Source organism: Danio aesculapii, chromosome 24 (genome assembly GCF_903798145.1).
Source record: "Danio aesculapii chromosome 24, fDanAes4.1, whole genome shotgun sequence".
NCBI lineage: Eukaryota > Metazoa > Chordata > Actinopteri > Cypriniformes > Danionidae > Danio > Danio aesculapii.
The window spans coordinates 31,785,103-31,805,498 of record NC_079458.1 but is presented as its reverse complement, the minus strand read 5'-3'; the positions used below and the strand labels follow the sequence as shown (position 1 = coordinate 31,805,498).

Below are 20,396 nucleotides of genomic sequence, written 5' to 3'. Positions count from 1 at the left end.
TAAGTTGTTCACAATTATGGAAACTGTAAAACCGGCAATAACATTTGCTGTTTTGTCTGGCACTGCGGAAAAGGTGTCATCATATGAAAAAATTGTGTCTTTTCGTAGGTGGAAATTTGCACAAGCAAGCCCGCTCCTGCAGTCGGAGAGTCAGAAGATATTTCTGAAGCTTTTGTCTCATCCTCTGTCCCCAGTGAAGGCAGAAACCTACTCCTGCACTCTGAGCGTTTTGAAGGTACAAGATGTGCAGTGGAAATTGGGAGCAAGGGCTTATTTTGAGCCATTTCCACTAGATAAGTGACAGAAAAGACAGGGGAAAAAGTTCGGCTAGTTTTGGAACTGAACATTCCAACTAAAGCAGCTTCTGATTTTAGCTTATTGCATATGGTGTTCAAAGCTGTTTGATTTGCTGGAAGTTGACCCTTTATGGCTTGTTTCTGCTAAGCGGTAAGGTTTGGTACAGTACAGTATGGTTCAGATCACTACTCCTACTGTTAACAGTAGAGCTGCTCGATTATGGGAAAAATTATAATCATCATTATTTTTTATTTATTTATTTTCCAGTATTTTTTCACATATATGTAAAAAGAAAGAAAGAAAGGGGAAAATGCTTAATATCAGAAAGATAAGAAAAAAACAAAACAACTTAAAGCATGAAATTAAGAAATAGAAGGTAGAGACACCAGAAATGGTCGGCAATTTTTTAAAAAAAAGTCCTTGGTGATCCTCTGACACTGACAGTATTTTCTCAAGGGTGCAGTAGCAAATAAGTCCATAGATCCAATGTTTTGAAGATAATTTCCAGTTAACTAAAATGCATTTTTTTTTCAGCCGTTCCAGCCAGAAGTCTAAAGTATTTTTCAAATGAAATGTATCTAGTAGTACAGTGCCCCAATATCCAGATTCTAGGATCATAACTGAGTTGTATAGCTTTTATTGTTTGTTTGTTATGATTGTTTTTTTAACCATAATTTTTTTTTCAAAGTAGCAACCCACATTTTGTTACAATCATATTTATTTTAAAACACATTATCAAAACAAAAATCTTGTTTACGAAGTGTTTAACTACTTTTTGGACTAGTTGGCATGCTTGACCACTCGATGACCTTCTATTACCAGCAAACACTATAGCATCTTGTTCAAGCGTTATGTCTTTTATCGCACAAAATCCTGTTATCCTTTATAATAGCCATATACACTATAAAATAAATTGCCACAACATTTCCCTGTGATTCTATTACACCCCACACAGATTGTTGGCGACCCATGAACTCCGCAGACAGTAATATCCCCAGCATAACTTCCTTCTCTCACCCCCACAGGAGTGTTTGGGAGTTCAGAACGTGGCCAAACCTGCCTCATCCATCTGCGCCGGAGTGCATTTCTTGCTTCACTCCCGTGTCCTGTATGAGATCAGTGTGTTTGGCCTTCAAGACCAAGCAACAGAGGTGAATTATTCATCTTGCTGTTTCCAGCTAGACCCCAAGTAATGCACAAAGAAGAAATATTCTGATATGGCAACACACAGCCCGCTAATAAATAATGCAAGCACGCTCCATGTTTATTGGGTTGCTGAGGTCACGCTAAACTAATGATTGACATTGGGACATGCCCTCGGTTGATGCGGCATTGTTTGGCGACGTATATTTGTGGTGGATTTGGATGAGGTGTAGCTTGTTGTAAGTGCAGTATGATAGTGCCATCAACTAACTTTATGTGTGATCCAAAGGTGAGCGTCGCTGCCAAGGATATTCTGCTTTATCTGCTGAAGGGACGATTGATGATGACAGCTGCAAGTTGGAGGAGATTTAATGAGGCACTTTACCCGGTCATTCCTATATTACAGGTGCAAACACTCTTTCCTTTCTCCTCTTCTCACTTCACGCACATACCACAAACGCACAGCTGCAATATAACCGTCAAACTGGGCTGAAAAAAATAATTTCCAATGTAATATTAACGTGTTTGCGAGACGCCCGAGGTAGGGTGGTAATATTCACGTTACGCCGCATTCTATTTTAAACAAGGTTATTTTGTACTTTTCAACTAGCGAATCTGCGCTTCATTTTTTGGGGGGGTGGGGTTGGGGCGACATTGAATATTCATAAATCTTGTCAAGGCCATCACATTTGATTCATTTTTAGCTGAAGCCTCTCTGTAATTGGTTTGTGCTGTCAATAAAGCGGTGATGGTACGGTCTCTTGGAATTGTGTGTTTATTTATTGTTTTTCCAAGCTGGGTTTATGTTGGAAGTCTATTGTTTAAAGGATTGCTGCATTTATGTATATTAGAGTTACGCAGGCACTGAAGACGCCCTGGGAAACTGTATCCTGCTGCTAAGTGAAGCATCTGCTGAGAAAGGAGATGAGATGCGTTCCCCGACTGCTATGCTACGGGCAGCCCTCCGGCTTCTGTTCACCAAACAGCACACGTAAGTTTAATGTACATGTCCATATGGATTCTGGCTTTAATTACCAAAAGATTCAAATTCTGCTCACTCATTTGATTTTTTTTTTTTTTGTTGAGCATAAAATAAGGTAGTTTGAAGAATATAAACACTGGTATTTTCCAGCTCAAATAGTAGTCTATATAGTTATCTAAATAATAATCTATATTACAATAATCTATATAAATTTCTCAACTGTAAAATAATTGAAGGTGCATTTGTAGTATCAATCCTAAATCAAAGTCTTCAAATCCTAACAGTGTTTTTTTTTTTAAATAATAAGATATTTATTAATGGAATCAAAGGACACAGCTACAATATTTAGTATATTTAATATAAATATTTAATACCATATATAATTAATATATAGGGTAATGCAGAGCAAATATGCTGCTCAAAAAATAAAGTTAACACTTAAACAACACAATGTAAGTGTTCCCCTTTAATTTTTTTAGCAGTATTTTTTATGTAATTTAGTTAACTAATGAAATTTGGACACTGTGGTAAATGTAATGTTATGTGACATTCTTTACAAGCTTGTTTACTGACATCTTCCCATTGTTCAAATATCATTTTAGTGATTACATACTCGTTCATGTTAATTTGGAGCTGTTCCAACTAGTAGTATAGATGAAAGAATGAAGGTGTTCACTTACTCTGAACTGATCTAAGATCATCAAAATATGAATTTTCCTGGTTAATATTGTACATTACTGGTTTAAAAATTTAGCCCACAGTTTAGCAAATTGCATTTAAAGGGGTAATGATCTGATTTATTGTTCTGTGATATCCATTTTTAATGTTATGAATATTAAAACACAAAGAATATCTTTGTTTAGAAGAAATGGGCTTTTTTCTGTCCGTTTTTTGCCCTCCTTATCAGAACACATGCGCCATTTTTAAAAACACAGCTGAGACATGACAATGTGCACCAGTGAACCATGGTTGACCAAGCTCAAACAAAGTCATCTTCTTGGAAGAAATCTTCTGTGTGTTCCATTGCTGTTTACAGGCTGTGATTATGGGATAATTAATAATAATAATAATAATAGCAATAACAATAATATACATATTATTATATACATGTAAAAATAGGAGGAAATTTGGATTTCATTCTGACTTTAAGTGAGCAAAAGAGTAAGTTAATGACATGGTCTAAACTTCATTGTAATTAAAGTTCAGAAGGAAGGCGATTGGGGAAAAACCTGTGATTTTTTTTTTTTTTTTTTTTTTTTCCACAACTTGGCACTTCACCTTGGAGCGTCTTCATCTTTTGATTTCTACATCTGCCTCTCATTTCTATGTGTCTAAAATTGGTAATATGGGAAATGGTTCATGTGAACTCATGTACGGGTTATTTTGGATATGAATGCAGTCATCTAAATCATGTTAATGATGTGCTTTAAATCACGAATAGTTTGGTCAACCAATGTATTGTTTGTTTATTTATGTGTAGTCATTGCCTTTTAACACAAGCTTCAAGCAGTGAGAATTTATACCTCATTTCTACTCGTTTTCAGAAGAAATCAAGTCTCTTCTTGTTGCTTTGCTTGGATGTGTTTACTTCTCATAAAAAAAAATAAATAAATAAAAAATCTCACAAAAGTCAAAAATGCACAGGAATCAAGTCTCATCTGCACTCCAAAAATGTTTTGTCAACACTGCCCTGCGGTTTTTATGAATTGTGTCAAATCTGACATGCCACATGACACTTCTTCTTATCGATGTAGTAATGTCACTGTTCTCGAAGCTGACAAAATGTGTTTTCGTCGAAAAACAAAAAGTCTTTCTTACTTTCATCAACAACAAAATATGTCCTTTTAAACAACAAAATTACATTTGCATTACATTTATGATGAATTTAGGACTCATTGTTGGTACTTTAAAATCAAAACTAATATCAAAGCACTACATGAACATTCAACTAAATTCATATTTTTCACCAAGCTTAAATAAAGAAGAGATTAAAAATAATGCTGGTCATATGTGAAGCATTCACTTTTGATGAATGGAAAAGATCAGTTTTGACTTTGAGCTTAACAATGACTTCTGTAAGATTGTAATGCTGCTGCTCTGATTGCAACTTTTAGCGTGAAGAAAATGGCAGTCCAACATCTGCTTCCACATCTGACCAGCGCCGAGGGTGCCAGCAACTCCAGACCAACCCTGGACAGCTCCACTTTATCATGTTTACCAAATCTCTACAATCTTAATAAAAGTGTGGACATCAAGTTGTGCAGTTCAGACAAGTCATATGTGAAGGTAAAACACTTCTCTCACTCAGCTGCCTATGATAAAATGCGTTCAAGTATTACTTTGAACCATTGTTTTGATGCAAATTCTGATAAATATTCTGTTGTTTACACAGGTGGAGTCTGTAAATAAGTTGTACAATATTCTCGCGTCGGAAACAGTAGATCTTGTTTTACGGAAATCTGCAGCTGAACAGCTGGCTATTGTTTTGCAAGGTGAGCAATTCATAAGTACATAGCTAAAATGATAATCAACTAAAATTATTAATATACTATTTTTTCATAATTTGTAATTAAATACATAAGAAACACAACAAAAACAAAATTTATAATAAATAAAATATGAATAAATAACAGAAATATGGAACAGAAATGTACATTTAAAAAAAAAGACATAGTAGTGGACACATGTGGTGGACCAATAACAACCGACTAGACTGGAGGGCCGCAGCTCTTCACAGTTTTGCTCCAACCCTAATCAAGCACAGCTGATCCAAATAATCAAGGTGTTCAAGACTACTAGAGACTATTAAGTAGTATACCTTTTATAAGTGTAAGGAATTGTTATTATTATATTACAAATGTAAAACATCAGCTGAGCAGCTTACACTATAAGGCGCAATCTTCAGGCATGGTCACGATCTGTTGGTGTTATCAATCTGGCAGTCTGAGTGTGTGTCATATTGGTGGAGGAGAAAAAAAAAACTATTCAGCATTTTGAGTTTGGACCTCAATAGCTAGTTCAATCATACGTACTGCACCTTTAAATAGCATAATAAGGACACTTTAAAAAAAACGATTATAGCACGTAAATGGTAAATTAATGATAAAAGAACAGAACAAAATGGTGCATTTATTCATTCAACCCACGCTGTCTATGGGGTCTTAAAATGTCTTAAATTTCAAAAACAAAATTTTAGGCCTTAAAAAGTCTTAATTCACTGAAATATTGTCTTGCAGGTATTAAATAATTTTAATCAAGTATTAATTTTCCTTTATTTATGTAAAGCTACTCAATCGATCCAACATACATCCAATCACCAACATTACATCTCAGTAAAATGTCAACAAAACTCTATTTATAACTAATATTGTAACAGTCTGTTGTGCATACATTTAGTTTATTAAAGTTTTAAAGATTTTTTTTTTTTTTTTTTGCATGTGTACAACTAGGGTCTGCTTGATTTGACATACAGTTGAAGTCAGAATTATTAGCCTCCCTTTGAATTTTGTTTTCTTTTTTTTTTTAATATTTCCCAATTGATGTTTAACGGAGCAAATTTTCACAGTATGTCTGATAATATTTTTTCTTCTGGAGAAAGTCTAATTTGTTTTATTTTGGCTAGAATAAAAGCAGTTTTGAAGTTTTTAAAAACCATTTTAAGGTCAAAATTATTAGCCCCTTTAAGCTATATTTTTTAGATAGTCTACAGGACAAACCATTGTTCAACAATAACCACCCTAACCAGCCTAGTTAACCTAATTAACCTAGTTAAGCCTTTAAATGTCACTTTAAGCTGGATAGAATTGTCTTGAAAATATATCTAGCAAAATATTATTGACTGTCATCATGGCAAAGATAAAATAAATCAGTTATTAGAAATGAGTTATTAAAACTATTATGTTTAGAAATGTGTTGAAAAAATCATTTTTCTGTTAAACAGAAATTGGGGAAAAAAATAAACAGGGGGGCTAATAATTCTGACTTCAACTGTTTTATTTAAAATGTATGCTAAAACAAATTACTAATTAGAGTTTGTTTCTTAATGGGGCAAGTCATTTTTTTTTCTACTGGCCATTAAGAAAATCCTTAGCATTTAGCCCTATATAAGTCTGAAATTTCATTCTTGATGATCTTAAAAAGTCTTAAATTTGACTTGTCCTGTCAAAACCCTGTCAACCAAATGAGCATTCTTTAGTATAGAAATACACTATTTTTCATTTGACAGAAATGAAAACATGAGGCTGTGATGTGATGTGTAGATGTACTATACAGCTTTTAGTAGGGATGCTCCGATCAAGATTTTTCATGATGTTCAGGAATTTTCCTCCTCATGATGATCAGCCAAGGACCAATTCTAATGCTTCAAGCTTTATATAACTTTAAAATCATATAAAGTATGATACTTAAGTGGAGATCTCTTCTTTTCTAAAAGAAAAAATGAAGGATGTTGCATATAATCCCTTAAACATGTCTCTTATAATTGTTTAGTGTGGACAGGTCATGGTCAGAAGAAGCTTAACAGAAAATAATAGATAAAACAGATAAACAGTTAGGTAAGAAAAATGATTAACAATGCAATTTGGAAACATTGCAAATGATGGAAGAATAATTCATTAGTCATGTTTCCATCCAAAAATGTGAATTATTATGCGCAATAAAAGCTGTGCGAATAAAGCAACGTTTCCATCCAACGAATCAAAGCGAACAAAATCGTCACTTCCTGATTAACTGGCGCCAAATATCAACAGTAAAAACTGAATTTGCTACGTAGGAGAAGCTGCGTGAATCTTTTCTTCATTTAATAAATGACTTGAGCCTCAGAAGGCAATCCTGACATGCAGTGAAGGCGTGGTGGTGTTTGAAGGCGTGAGACGCGGAGCAATTCTGGAGGTAATTAATAATATAATGACACTAATACTGAAACAGTTAAGGTGTTTTGTAATGACCAAAACAACATTTCAGATGTTTTACAATGTGCTCAGCCTGCTGGTTTGTCCATTCACACACACTTTTATCATTACATGATATCTTATAACAAAATCAGATGACTTTTTTTAATGTGCATACTGGAATTTGTTCGGTAAACGTGTTTCCGTTGTAGCTTATTCGCATCTTTCTTTATCGAATAAAAAGTTTATCCTGCTCAGTTATGCGCATGTTTTTTATGAGCATTTTCAAAATGCATGCGCATCTTGGCGTTTCCATCAACCCTTTTTATGTACATATCGAAAATTTCCATTCCAGGTGGATGGAAACGAAGCTATTGTGCCTATAGTTCAGAGTGCATATTTGATCCATAAGAAGTTGAAATGCGCTTTCCTCTGCTTGTAAACCTGTAAACAAACACTTTGGTTCATGTGATCAGCCAGATTAGAAAGTACCCATCGAGTCATAAAATATGATTATCAGCCGATACCAATCTCTGGCCGATCGATCGGAGCATCTCTAGCTTTTAGTATTTTCCCACTCTGTTCTTTATTTGATGTCATATTGACTGAAGGCAAAGTGCATAGAATCACCAAGAGGCGACACTCTAGTGTAATTTGGGAAACAGCCACTAGATGCCGCAGCGGCCATTTTGGAATGAAAATTTCAAATGAGCAACAGCATATTATAAGTCTGTAAAATAAACTATTAAAAGTGCTGATGATTGTGATAGTAAGTGTTGTATTGTCGTCTTTCAGGTTGTATCTCAGTTTTAATGCTCTTTTTAAATAAATAAATAAAAAACAAAGCAGCTGCTTGCCATCGCGACAGCCATAAAATCCAATGAACGGCCGATCGCTTTCACTCCAAAATGGCGGAATCCGGGGCTGTTGCTGGGCGCTGCTGTTGCAAAGGAACGTTCTATTAAGTGTCGCCTCTTGGTGATTCTAAGCTCTTTGCTGAAGGTCAGTGAGTGGATTGCATCCATTTCAATCAAACTACACAAATTGTCTACGCTCAATGATTACCATTTCCATCGAAACAACCACGTTTTAAGTGTTGTGAAGAAAACGTTTGATCTTTCCTACATAAATTGACCAAGCAGGTAACATATTTCAACATGTACTAGAAACAAAGCCTGTCTTGATTTATTTTTCATTATGTTCTTTATAGATTCATCAATGCACGCGGTGCTGAAGGCCTTGGGTTTATCAGACAAGCTCACGTCTTTCATCACAGGGTGTGTCAACAGCAATGTGGCGGTAAACCTCACATTCTCTTTTGTCTCATGATCCTTTTATATAATGAATGAATTTAGGAAACCGGTGCCTGAGTGCGAAGCTTGAGTTAATGGTGTCAGTCAAGTGTAAGTCAGTCTTAATTTGCATCTATTGCGTGATCTGTGCATCCCTAGGCTGAAAGCTGCCAGCTTTGTTGAGTATTCCGGCCCGCTAATGTGGCTAATTAGAGAGAATTATGCACCGAAATGTCTGGCAATTACGCCATGAGCAGAATCCGATACGTCGCCTTCATTTGCCATGCCTAGTTAGCGCTGTTACCGTCATTTATGACATTGCTTTGGCTGTTTGTTTTGACTACTTGCCTTGGCTTTCAGGCTATCTAAATTTTTTGTGTGTTTTGCTGTGAATGTTATGACTGCAGTGGTGATTGTGTTGACTGTGTAAACACTTCTAGACTCAATCGTGATGAGTTGTTATGACTGTTTCTGAAGCAGTGGCACAACACCTCTTTAAACAGTTTAGCAGCACAGTAGCTTATTGCAGATGTGTGGTTTTCCCCAGGGTTAACAGTGTCAAAGTTCTCTTGGTGGATACCAGAACTTCTTTAATTATCTCGCAGTAATTATTCAGTGCTTCTCAAAGGCCGAGACCTTTTCAACTCATAGTTTTTGTTTTATGTGAATCTATTGATTTTTACAGGGTTTTACTCATGAGACAAGTCCCCATTTAAACTACCAGTTAAATGCAACTCAAGTCTTTGCTTATATGTGTTCTGTGACTGTGAAACTGGAAAATAAGCATGCATTCGGTTTTTTGAAACTCATTTATTTGTGGAACTAAATCAGATACAGATCAGATGTGCCAATCAGACGACCATACAAACAGGTAGATCGAGGCTTTCTGTACGTCAATAAAATAATTTTATTACATTTTAGTACAACTCTACAGTTTAATTATGTCATATTATTCTCATGAGGAAGAAAATGTGTACGTAATAGTAATAATCCCTAACAATTCCTCCGAATAGTCAAGGACACATTAACTGAACGTATTCACAAACCGCTCTGATGACCATTCACCAACTCCTCCTCGAATTCATGTTTGGGGAACTTTAACTATAGCTGAGCTAGCATCAAGAATATGTAACTTTTTTTCCCATGTTGACTAGTGTGTTGATGCCAGTTTAAGCATGTGCATTCATTCAGATAGTATGGCAAGTGTAAACGTGAATTACGACAATTAAAATGATGTGTAAAACAATTCAATTCATTTCATCTTTATTTGTATAGCGCTTTCACAATGCAGATTGTGTCAAAGCAGCTTCACATAGTAGAATATAGTGAATTGAAACGGTGTAGTTCAGTTTTCAGAGTTTAAGTTCAGTTCAGTTTAGATTAGTTCAGATCAGTTTAATGTGTTTTTATATTCACTGCTGAGTCCAAACACTGAAGAGTAATCCATCGATGCGCAGCTCTACAAGTCTCGAACTATGCAAGCCAGTGGCGATAGCGGCGAGGAAAAAAACTTCACCAATGGGCGAAAGTGAAGGGGAAAAAAAAAACCTTGGGAGAAACCTGGCTCAGTTAGGCACGACCATTTCTCATATGGCAAAGAGAACTGTTTTAAAGAAGTTTGAGGATATATATTAGAAGTGGGCATCAAACCTACAATGTAAACGAAGACTAATTCTAACTAGCTGTTGTCATCATCAACAACAGCAACAACAACAAATACGAACCAAATTGTGAGCTGAATTGGCTGAAAATCATGATTTTGGAAAATGGATTTAGAATTGGGTAGTCTAAATTGTCCATAGTGTATGTATGTGTGTGAATGAGTGTGTATGGGTTTCCCAGTGATGGGTTGCGGCTGGAAGGGCATCCGCTGTGTAAAACTGGATGCTGGATAAGTTGGCGGTTCATTCCGCTGTGGCAACCCCAGATTAATAAAGGGACTAAGCCGAAAAGAAAATGAATGAATGAAAATGGATTTAAAGGTGTAGTTCACCCAAAAAATGGAAATTATGTTATTATTTACTCAACCCCATGTTGTTCCAAACCACTGAAACCATCATTCATCTTTGGAACACAAATTAGGATATTGTAAATGTAATCTGAGAGTTCTCTCGTCCTCCATAGACGGCAACGCTGCCAACTCATTCACAGTTCAGAATGGTACCAAATAAAACCAATCGCCTTCAATGCTTCAATTGATTGTCAAACCGATTATTAAATTAAAATAACGACTTTGTTCAACATCATCATCTCTTCAATGACAACCATATTTGTAACTTCTTTAAATATATATAGTTGAAGTCAGAATTATTAGCCCCCCTTTGATTATTTTTTTTTCTTTTTTAAATATTTCCCAAAATATGTTTAACAGAGCAAGGACATTTTCACAGTATGTCTGACAATATTTTTTCTTCTGGAGAAAGTAAAATTTGTTTTATTTTGGCTAGGATAAAAGTTTTAAATTAAAAAAAAAACATTTTAAGGTCAAAATTATTAGCCCCTTTAAGCTATATATTTTTTTCAATAGTCTACAGAACAAACCATCGTTATACAATAACTTGCCTAATTACCCTAACCTGCCTAGTTAACCTAATTATCCTAGTTAAGCCTTTAAATGTCACTTTAAGCTGTATAGAAGTGTCTAGAAAAATATCTAGTCAAATATTATTTACTGTCATCATGGCAAAGATAAAATAAATCAGTTATTAGAAATGAGTTAATAAAACTAATATGTTTAGAAATGTGTTGACAAAATCTTCTCTCCGTTAAACAGAAATTGGGGAAGAAAAAAAATTCAGGGGGGTTAATAATTCTGACTTCAACTGTATATCACTGTATTTTATTCAGTGCTTTTTTTAGAAACCTAGACCTTCTCAACTCATGCTTTGTGAAGGATCTGTTGACACCAGGAGGTTTTGTATTCAGATTTTTCTTTTAATTCATTGTGTACTATAGAGCATGGATTGCTTGTTGGAGTCCAGTGTATGCATGCTGAGGAAGCTGGTGTTTGCAGACCCCTCTCTGCGTCACAGTCTGGCTCAGCAGCCGTCTTTTCTCATCACGCTGCTCAGAGGTATGGCCTGCAAAACATCCCTATTCAACTTTGCATAGGGAGTTCATTAGTCCTAGTACCACTATTTTGTATGCTGCTTTTGTAGCTCTTAGGTTTCTTAATATTTTTCATGTTTAGCGCAATGATTGTTAAGGGCCTCATTGTTCATTGGGCCAGTGTTGAAGTTATTCTATCAAACTCTGTACCTTCAACAGTTCAGAGATTATTATGATTGCACATACACTACTGTCAGGCGTTGGTAAGCTTTTTAAAAGAGAGATTTCACTCTTCTATTTTATTAAATTATTTACCTTTTAAAATTTTATTTGCATTGTTTGCACATGATGATAAAGCTAAATAACTATATAAAAAATATTTATTTATTTATTTATTTATTTATTTATTTATTTATTTCATTTTCTTTTCAGCTTAGTTCCTTTTATTAATCCGTGGTCACCACAGCGGAATGAACCGCTAACTTATCCAGCACATTTTTACGCAAAAGATGCCCTTTCAGCCACAACCCATCTCTGGGAAACATCCACACACACTCATTCAAACCTGTACCGCATGTCTTTGGACTGTGGGGGAAACCGGAGCATCTGGAGGAAACCTATGCGAACGCAAGGAGACCATGCAAACTCCAACTGACTCAAACCAGCCACCTTCTTGCTGTGAGGCGACAGCACTAACTAATGCGCCACTGCGTTGCCTATTTATTTATTTATTTATTTATTTATTTATTTATTTATTTATTTATTTATTTATTTATTTATTTATTTTTTCCTTTAATTAATTTGTATTTTAATGTAATTTATTTTATATATTTATTTTATTTTATTTACATTTTATTTTAAAATTTTTATTTATTAATATTTATTTTTATTATTTATTTATTGTAGTTTTTTTTTTTTTGTTTGTTTGTTTGTTCCTGTGGCAAAAAATAAAATAAAATCCACTCTAGCATTTGTATGAAATTTACAAAAGAGGGATAACACACTGAGAGGTTGATGGCCATGTAAGATTTGCTCTCACTTCTTTGGTAGTTTTATTGTAAGTCAGTGAATTAACAATTGTTTTTTAGAATATTCTTAGTGAGACGGACAAATGTTTAAGGAGATAAAGCTGCAGGAAAATCTGATAAAATGGATTACTCTGGATTTTCAGAGTAGAAAGTTCAAAGATATGTGTTTAAAATAAAAATATTTAGTAACATCATTGATGCACCACTTTGAAGTTGTAAAATTGTATTCTGAGCAGTAATTGTAATTCTGAACATTTTATTTGCATTCTGCATTGCAAAAATTATGTGGGGATTAAGTTCTTTATATAAAAGTCTAAAATTTTCAAAATGCAAACAGAAAATTGTTCAATATAAATAAGGCGCCACATAGTAAGAGAATTTAAACAGCTTAATTTTAAGAAGAAGGAAAAAAAAGAACCTTATAATTCCAAGGTGGCAAATGTGATTGTGAATTTAATGCATGCTTGGTTAATAGAAGTTTTAAAAAGCATTTGAGCACAAACTATTGAGCAGTAGTGTGTGTTTTTCGCAATGGTTTATTAAAATATTTTTTAACAACTTTTTTTTTTCTAATAACCCTTTTATTTTAAATGTGTCTAAAATCTTTAAAAGAACTTCTTGGAATTTATCTCTAGTCATTTTCAGTCAATAAGTAAGAAAAAAAGAATTATACACATGAAACCAATAATAACTAAATGTCAATGTCATCATGTCTTTAGACTTTAAACTTTTATTTTGATCGTGTAAATAAAATACAATTATATTCATAAGCAAAGCAAAATAATTCAATACAATATAAATCAGTTTTAAAATATATGTCTGAAAAAAGAAGTTGGAATAAGCATAAGTTTAGTGGCAACAGATACTAGTCAAAATGCCCTTATATTGCCTAAAAATTATTATAATTTTAGAAAATGTATCAAAGTCATGTTTTGTTTTTTTTTCATATATTTGTGAAGGCTTCATAGCTTTATATTCAAGGTCTTCAATCATTAACTAAATTAATTTAGACCGTCTGCAGACCAAACTTTGCAAACATGAGTAATTGGATTTTTTCAGTGCATACAAACAAGTTAATTAAATTGGTCAAATTTTGAAACAAATCCTTGCCCTTAGGTCATGTGCAAAGTTTGAAATCAGCACCACATATACTGTTCCATAGTTATAAGCAATCATTGAAGCCATGACAGCAAAGATTTATGCGTCTACACAGCACACAATGTCTATGGCGTTTGCTTTGGCCATTTAATAGCTGCTTGCAGTCACATTTCATTTATTTCTACATTCAGTTCACCTGCACAAATGGCAAATGCAAATTTTATACATGTCCAGACAGTTGTCCAAGAATTTCCAGAGAGAAGCTCTCCAGTAAACTGTTTGTGAATGTTTGTGATTGTCTAGAGTATGATGGTGTAACATTTGTTTTTCTTGCTCAAGCCCTTTTGGTTTTGTTTTACTCTCACATCTATTATGTATGAGTTGTGTTGTTTTCCCTGTTACAGTTTTGTTTTCATGTTTTATTCCACCTCCAGTCCCAGCTAAGCAATTTTAATGTTTATAAACCTTTTACAATTCATGCTAGTAAACTTTTATACCACAATTGATTGTTCTGCAGGTCGTCTAACTTATTTCGTTGCCTGTTTTTAGCTTCTCTGATCATAAAGGAGAACCAGGCTGATGTGAGCGAGGCGGCCGCGTTGATGTGCATTTTGCTGTTTGATGAAATAGCACGGATGGATGTTTGGTATGTTTTTGTTTTTGCTTTATGATCTCATATTTTGTTGGTTGATGTGCAATATATATCTGCAGCCATGCCAGTTAACAAAACCATGCCAGTTAACAAAACTCTATAAAGCCGCCTTCAGCTGCCTCTGACATTGGTAATACATTGTCGTACATCGATTTCAAATAGTTGTAAATCAACCGTTACCCCCTCTACTTCTTTAGCATGGTAAAATGAATGACTTAAATCATTGTAACTAATATAATACATGTACATCTATGCAACAAATTCATCTAAAAAGAAACACATTGTAGGTTTTCTATGGATAGAATATACTAATGATGCTTAAATAATTCTATTTTTACACATGTAAAATAAGTTTTTGGTGCCTCCAGAAAGTGTATGTGAAGTTTTAGCTCAAAATAGCCATCAGTCCCAATTCTATTTTTGTACCCCTTCCCCTTGGCCCTTGAAACAGAGTGTGAAGGGGAAGGGCTTCAAAATTCAACCGCAGAATTCCGCAGAATTCCGCAGATTTTTTTATTTTTAGCCCATCATTGATTGTTTATTTACTTTTGTAAATGTGTGTAAATTCATATTTATTCAGTTTTTTTTTATTAATTTCAGTAATATTATTGACTAATATGAAAATATTTATCTGATTTATTTACAATACAGTTTGTAAAGTATTATTTTCTATCTTTTAGTAGAGATATTATATGAGATACTTGCTTTGTTTACCAAATAAGTGGATCTAATTAGATTTGCATTGTAAACATTAAATACAAGTTAAAATGATATTACTTTTCATTTCACATTTTAAGGTTTTAGTTACTCTCAAAATAATTCAGCATAAATCCGCAGATTTTTAACAAAATTATGCGCAGAAATAGCAAAGAATGTCCGCAGGTTCTTTCTGGTCCTACCCATAAGAAATGGGACAGCACTACAGCACCTGCACACATCATTATATGTCATCGGTCTCTTCATATGAGATCGCGACTGCTGTAGTTATTCCAGTTATTGTGTTATTTTTTTATATTTATCTTCAGGAAATCACTGGAAGCATATATTATGTTATCATAATGATATAATGTGGCAATAAGATCATAACTGTACTGTGCATTTACACCCTGGCCATATTCATCTATGTAAACACACGAAAATAACATTAACATTATACCAAACACTGTAAAAAGCTCATTCCCAGCCACTAGACTTTTCTGACAGGGTATTCCAGTGTCATTGAGTGACAGTATGTTTTGGGACTGCTATACATGAGTTATTATTATAGATTATCGATAGCAAAATTTAACAGTTTTCATTTTAGCGTTTTTGTTTTTTTTAAAAGCATGACGGTAAAACACGATCACGGTTATGAATATATTAAAACATATGCTTGTTTGTTGTAAAAAAAATTTAATAATGACAAAAAATAATTTGTGGATCTGCTTACTTCTGGATGCAAGTATGCAGCCGTTGTGGCTGGTGTATTTTGGGAAATTTTCTTACTCTTTGGTTTTGAGTGTGGTCCTGAAAAAGTCTTAGTTTGAAAGGGGTATATATCCCTTCCCCTTAGCACTATGCCTTGGGATTGGGCCTTAATGTACCCTCTTGGAAATGCCAATTTTTGGGGTCAGAGGGGATTAGCTTGTACCTGTTGCGTCTAATCCTTTAAATGCAAGTGAGCTTTTCAGATGTGTCAGATGTCCCATAAAACAACACAGTGGCACACACAGACAATGAATCAGACATCAATCAGACCTCTTTAATTTTTCACAAGAAATTTGAAAGAAAATACACACACACACACACACACACACACACACAAACCTACATTCAGATGTTAGGATTGTGAGGGCCCAGGTGAGACGTCATTTTTCGAGAGATGCTCGAATGCATCACGTGCTGCGTATGCAATGTCTATAAGTAATGTAAACAATTAATTGCAAACTGAAATAAATATAATTTGATTATATAATTTGGAATTGAATGCTTTCTGAGATTTATGATGCGTTTAATAATTTTGCAGTATATAGCAATAATTTGTGAAAATCGCAAAATCATGAAAAACTAAGGGGTCGGATTTATGAAGCAGAGAGACACTCACAGATACCACAGTAAGAACGAACCAGGATGTTTCTGAATTGTTATTTGATGTATTTGTTGTGGAGTTTTATTCAGCTTTTCTGCAACTATGAATGAGCCACACACAAATGCCATTGCAAAGTTTGTGTACACACACATATCAGCATATCTATTGGAGGCAAATGTGAATATAAATTCATGCTGGTCTATCGAGATCCTTTATGTTACTGTGCAAAATACACATAATTTAACGTCCACAAGCCGAGACTCCTGTTGTGTGATTGAAGCATTGACATTTATAGCTGTACTCGCACTATGCAGCTTTAGTGATTCTAGCAGTCATCTAGGTTAGCAGCAGCCTACCTTTATTACAAGCGTGCACTGTTTTAAAAACATGATAACTCCTTGTGATAAGCTGATTACAGATAGTTAGAACAGATTTTTTAATCCCAGTTTCTTTGCAAATCCTGTCTTGTGTACTTGATAATACGTGTTAATACTGCGCCACAATGATATGTATTGTCAGTCAATTCAGTAGATAGTGAAAACTGCACTGCTATGTTACAATGTGGCAGGCCCCAAACTTGTTGGGATTTGAATCCTTATTGAGAGTACGGTTCGTAGCACTGGTGCTCCTATCTTCAAAAATTCAGACGCACCCACCAAAAATTATGAGCACCGTTACTATAATTTAAGTTTTATATTAACAGATTTACTGCATTTGAAATGAACACGGCGATATTAGTTTAATTTAAAAAGCGAATGCAAGCTCTTTTGCGATGGTGTATGCAGTGTTAAGTTTTACATGTAGCTGCCAGTTGCACGACTAACAGCATCCTGATGATTAAATAAAGGATTAAATAGAATTTCTCACACTTAAAATTTGTAGATTCAGAGGCAAACACTGTTACCTGCAAACGCCGTCCCACCGGCTTTACAGTAAATGCTTTAGTCATTTTCATAGCGGACTTGAAGTCACAAGCCTTTTATCCACTCTTCGGAAAGTGTAAATGGTGGATTAACATTCATCACATGATCACTAATCAGATGTGCCATTATTTGTAACTTTAGATGGTTTCTAAAAGAAAATCTGTCAGTGTTATTTTCATTCTCTCGAATACAGCCCTGTTTCTCCTAAATGCGGACATGCGGGGAACATTTTGCAGTAAAAACTGGTCGCACAGCAAAAATTTTATGCACTGACACAAATGCTCCCAAATATATTTTGAGGTTGCATAGATAAAATTTCAGGTGCATATGCGACCAAAATGATCGCAATTTTGAACCCTGAATTACCATTTGTGATCTCAAAGCATCACTTCAACACTTAAGTTTTTGCTTTTTTGAATGAATGACTTAATAAATGAGTCATTTGAGTTAAGGATCCATTCATAAAAAAAGCTACTTGCCATTTAAATGAATCAGCAGTTTTGAACAAATCATTTGAAGGAATGTTTCAATGACTTTGTAGTTATATTTCATCTTCATCATCGTTGGGATCAAAATAAGCCAAGACACCAGCAGAACAACATACATGCAAGATATCGTTAATTATCATTATCAACAATAATTTCAAAATAGTGAGAACTCATTTTTTGTAGGGCTGCACAATATATATCGCTTGAGCATCAATACCGTAATGTGTGTATTCTTAAAAGTCACATCCTATGATTAGAATATGATTAAGTAAAGATTAAAAGATAAAGATATTATTAAATATTAATGTTTTTAAATGATTTATACAATGATTGCCATGCTATTTTTTGTTTGATTGTTTAATTTTTTGTACCTAAATGCTGTTAGACTCTCCAGAAAACCACAAAACAGTTTATTTAACTTTTATCTTTGCTTTGTTGTATTTATATATGCTTGTAATTTATTATAATTTATGCAAACCTGCTGCATAGAAAAAGACTTTATTATCCTAATCTGTCTAAATTAGAGCTGGGCTGATAATCGATATTATATCGAATCATAAGTAGCATCCATAACAACGATAAGCTCTGGACTTTTTTTACTCGATATTGATCTAAGAGCCAATCACACCGCAGAAGTGTGCGACAATAGGAATCTAGAAGTGTGTTGATATTAGAGATGCCTCTAGACCCTCTAATTTTTGTGGCTTCAGTCATTGTTGGGGTACTTTTTAAAATCTGAAAGCATTAACAGCTTATATCGAAATATATATCGTTATTGTTCAATATGGAAAATATTTGAGACTTATAGAAATATTAATTGAGATTGCATTTTTGCCATATCGCCCAGCCCTAAGCTAAATGAATGAAATCTTTCCAAATAGAGCTAATCAAATTGTCTTGTAAAATTAAATTTATATTACAGTAAAACAAAATATTGCTGGTCTAAGTTTTCCAATTTCTTGCAGCCCTAATTTTTTTGTCAGTGTCACACACCTCTATTATCATGGTGCACTTATGGACAGGTGGCTAAAATCACGGCTTAATTTGTGCCGGAACAAGCTGGATCCAGATCTGGCACATCTGAAATCTGAACACCTCAGCCCCCTCAACCGAGCCAGATCCGTTACCCCAGGACCTCGCAATTTACAAATTAAGCACTGGCTAAAATATATATATCTTGTCAGTTTGCCTTAGGAAGAGAGAATTGTCAACTACAGTATAAACATAACAATTCTAGAATGTTTTGTTTAAGTCATTTTCAATTGCAGATACGCTAATGTCAAGTCCACCAGAGTTACAGACCACTACTGTCTTCCTTTCAGACTTTTAATGGTAAACATGCTATAAGCAAGAATGCTTTGGCTCACATTCATTTTATCATCCTTGTTCTCTCATCAGGACTGACGAAGCTGGCTCAGACACAGGCCTCTCTTCCTTCTCACTTCCTTCTGCCATTATACGGAGGTAAATCAAATGCTTTTACAAGTGCATTAAAAGAAACGGCTGTTTAATTTATCCATAACCTGACTTTCAGAGGTGTCATTGGTCATTTAAGCAAGGGTTTAACTAATATTTGACAGATTAATTTCAGAAGTGTTATATCTGATCTTTTTTTCACAGGTATAATTTGCCGTTTCAAGCTCCTTCACATCACGCAGTGAGTCCATACTGTTCAGTTCTTCCTCCATACTCAGATCTCCTGAGTCTGAAGCCCGCCTGGGAAGCTCTGCAGATCACCTGGAACACAGCATGGCATTCTGGGATTGATGGATTGCTAGAGCACCTGAGAGGTTTTAGAAGTGATGTGCCAGAGTAAGTTGGATTCACTCGTTTAGATGTTTATGTAAGTTCATGTTGGAGAGGACTTTCAGGAAATGAAATGAAATTCAATTCAATTAAGTTACATTACATTACATTCAGTTACATTCAGTTACATTCAGTTACATCCAGTTACATCCAGTTTCATCCAATTACAGCCAGTTACATTCAGTTACATTCAATTACATTACATTCAGTTACATTACATTCAATTACATTGTTACACCCAGTTACATCCAATTACATTCAATTACATTACTTTCAGTTACATTCAATTACATCCAATTACATTCAATTACATTACATTCAGTCACAATCGATTACATTAAATTGAATTACATTGTTACATTACATTTAATTACATTGTTACATCCAATTACACCCAATTACAGCCAGTTACATTTAATTACATTACATTCAGTTACATTAATTACATTACATTCAGTTACATTCAATTACATTCAATTACAGCCAGTTACATTCAGTTACATCCAGTTACATTCAGTTACTGTACATCCAATTACATTCAGTTACATCCAATTATATCCAGTTACATCCAGTTACTTCCAGTAACATCCAATTACACCCAATTAGACCAAATTACTCCCAAATACATTCAGTTACATTACATTCAGTTACATTCAATTACATTACATGCAATTACATTCAG

The 20,396-nt window shown here is 34.3% G+C and overlaps 1 protein-coding gene and 1 long non-coding RNA gene across 4 annotated transcripts in view; one reads left to right on the top strand and one right to left on the bottom strand.

Moving 5' to 3' along the window:
- rttn (rotatin) overlaps positions 1 to 20,396 on the top strand; it is a 133,911-nt gene that overhangs the window by 29,768 nt on the left and 83,747 nt on the right. For all 3 annotated transcript variants that reach the window (XM_056450524.1, XM_056450523.1, XM_056450522.1), the window contains exons 14-24: positions 109 to 235; positions 1,323 to 1,448; positions 1,730 to 1,846; positions 2,292 to 2,431; positions 4,537 to 4,708; positions 4,815 to 4,914; positions 8,522 to 8,610; positions 11,559 to 11,676; positions 14,327 to 14,423; positions 19,307 to 19,372; positions 19,529 to 19,720. In XM_056450524.1, the coding sequence (XP_056306499.1) occupies positions 109 to 235; positions 1,323 to 1,448; positions 1,730 to 1,846; positions 2,292 to 2,431; positions 4,537 to 4,708; positions 4,815 to 4,914; positions 8,522 to 8,610; positions 11,559 to 11,676; positions 14,327 to 14,423; positions 19,307 to 19,372; positions 19,529 to 19,720 (1,344 nt within the window). The remainder of the gene's footprint in view (positions 1 to 108; positions 236 to 1,322; positions 1,449 to 1,729; positions 1,847 to 2,291; positions 2,432 to 4,536; positions 4,709 to 4,814; positions 4,915 to 8,521; positions 8,611 to 11,558; positions 11,677 to 14,326; positions 14,424 to 19,306; positions 19,373 to 19,528; positions 19,721 to 20,396) is intronic.
- LOC130218343 (uncharacterized) overlaps positions 1 to 20,396 on the bottom strand; it is a 67,005-nt gene that overhangs the window by 16,219 nt on the left and 30,390 nt on the right. The gene's annotated exons all lie outside the window — the stretch shown is intronic.